The following is a 2,378-nucleotide window of genomic DNA, read 5'->3' on the forward strand; positions in this document are numbered from 1 at the left end:
CGCGCAAATAAAGCGCCAGGACGCCGCCGTCGCGCGTACGTACCCCGCCGCGGGGCATCATGGGAGTTGTGGTCCCAGGGAGCCCGGAACGGCTTAGGGTAACGGGCCCGTCGGTGCGCCCCCAGGGCAGGGGGTACTGATGGGGACTGAGAGACTTTTGACACTGAACTAAAACCAGGTTTTAATCAATTACCTCTCTCAAATGCTACCCTGAAGCAACATTGCAAGATTTAAAGTCTGGTTGTCGGGGTAGTGAGGGCAGGGAATTAATGTTCCTTAAGTTTTGTATAATGTTTAGCAGATAAAATGCAGGTACAAATGGACTCACCACTTTTATCAGGATCTAATTCACTGCTTGTGGACAAAGCCCTTCCCCATGAGATCCCAACACAGCCAGCTGCTGAGCTACAAACAAGTCAAAAACCTGCAGCCAGTTTTCAAGAACAGCAAAATCCAAGAACGAACAAGATGATCCCATGTGTGTCAAGGCTAGCCTCCTAAAACTGGGAGAAAGAAGCCGTTTCAGCAATATCTGGTTTTATCTATTACCATATAATCAATAAAGAGCTACCCAGTGCAGCTCATAGTGTCTCAGGAGTGACTGCAACAAGCTGCTATGCTCTTAATTCCTTACATGGCTCCTCATACAGGTATTACCAACATAACTTCAAGCTAAATCCCACTCAGTGCTACTGAGTTGTGTTGGACACTCGATCTTCCCACAGCAAGCTTCATGCACAGACCATGAATTCAATACCTGGAGCAGACAGCCCAGTTTCCTACCAGTTCCGAGACACGCTGATGGGAAAAGCTTGCATTAATGCAGTCTCTTCAGGGACTTGCTTTTTCCAACCTCTGCTTTTTCACTAGCTGCCTCAAGACTATCAGATTATACAGAAGATTAACCAAAAAAGGATCCACAAGACATTTTATTCAACTCATCATCTGAGAGATCTGAGCAGTTCTGACTCCAGACAAGTTCTCTTCCCTAGTGCTCCAAGTCATTTAACAACCGTTGGAAGTGTGCGTGGGGGGGCTGGATTTTGTAGCAGTACCTAGTTAAACAAACCAGTTGGACTCAAACCTGATCACCTGAACACGCAGTCTTTTGGAGAAAAAGCTATCAAAATGCAGTCTTAGACTGTAAGCGTATTCACAGAGACACGTTCCAGAAACCCAACTGGCAAAGTGAAGAGCCTGCATTGTGCTGTGTGTTGTATTTCTACACAAGAGCAGAGACAACAGCATCTCAGATGATTAAAAAAACATTTTGCCATTTAAATAGGGACTTACACTTTCAACCACCTTGTAGATGTATTATCCAAGAATAAAAAAATGACTTAAAACCCAAAAAGTTGGGTGTGTCCCCTCTAGTTTCCCATATAGTTTTCTGTATCAAATACTTGAAAAAATGCTTCAGAAATCACTTTAAACAAGTACTCGTGGTCATGTCAATGGAAGTTGACAGGAAGTGTTTCCAGTTTCAGGTTTTTGGCTCCACTGGATTAGTATTTTCATTACCAGCACAATAAATTCCCTGGCTGGGAAAGACACTGGTAGACTGGAAGTGCCTTGGATCAGACTGCCATTTCATAAAGTGCTTGTATTCAAAACCATAGAGCTGTCAATAAGTGTCCTTTCTGCGATGGGGAATGAGAGTCCCCAGTAAGGAACTTTATTCAGGTCGGTCTCTCCCAGTTGTCGCTGGGTTTTGGCACAGACACGTATTAGCCTCCAAGGCGCTGGCCTTCGCCCCACGCAAATCCTCCTGGTCGTTCTTCTGGCAAGGGATTGTAATTAGGATCATCTTCCGCTGTATCAAATATTGCTTTCCTGGAAAACAGAAGAGATGTATTTTTTCCTTTAGAATACGTTTCACAATAACCACCCAAATTCTGCACTTGAAACAGCATTCTCCCTCAGAAACAGCCTGCCAAAGGCTCCATGATTTACACCCAAGTCACACCTGCTCGTCAATTAGGAGCCATCCGGAATAAGGTCAAGAATTATGTGCCTATGTGCCTAAACCAGAGACTGACAAAACTCAGATGAAAGTTGAAATCCCATCTCTACCACAAGGCAGATTTTCATGCAGCCAGCACGTTCTCTCAGGACAGGATAAGGGAGCAACACATGAATGGGACAGAGAAGAGCTCTTCACATCTCAAGAAAGGGACAAAGCAAGAGTCAAACACAGGCAGTATGATCTCAGTCTCACAGGCAGGATGCAGGCATTGACAGACAGACATGAAATCCAGAGAACAGATTGCATTTGAGACAACATTAAAGGCTTGGAGTTTCCAATTTATTACAAAAATCATGCTTAATCTCACACGTTATTTTGCCACTCTCAAAACTAGTTTTAGAGGTTCTCTTTC

At 44.2% G+C, this 2,378-nt stretch overlaps 1 protein-coding gene across 1 annotated transcript in view; it reads right to left on the reverse strand.

The window, feature by feature from the left end:
• Nucleotides 1–1,261: 1,261 nt before the first annotated feature.
• DERL2 (derlin 2) overlaps nt 1,262–2,378 on the reverse strand; it is a 5,411-nt gene continuing 4,294 nt past the window's right edge. Inside the window, exon 7 of the mRNA XM_010187807.1 lies at nt 1,262–1,833. Within this exon, the coding sequence (XP_010186109.1) occupies nt 1,728–1,833 (106 nt within the window). The 3' untranslated portion in view covers nt 1,262–1,727. The remainder of the gene's footprint in view (nt 1,834–2,378) is intronic.

Source organism: Mesitornis unicolor, unplaced genomic scaffold (genome assembly GCF_000695765.1).
Source record: "Mesitornis unicolor isolate BGI_N332 unplaced genomic scaffold, ASM69576v1 scaffold15257, whole genome shotgun sequence".
NCBI classification, from domain to species: Eukaryota; Metazoa; Chordata; class Aves; order Mesitornithiformes; family Mesitornithidae; genus Mesitornis; species Mesitornis unicolor.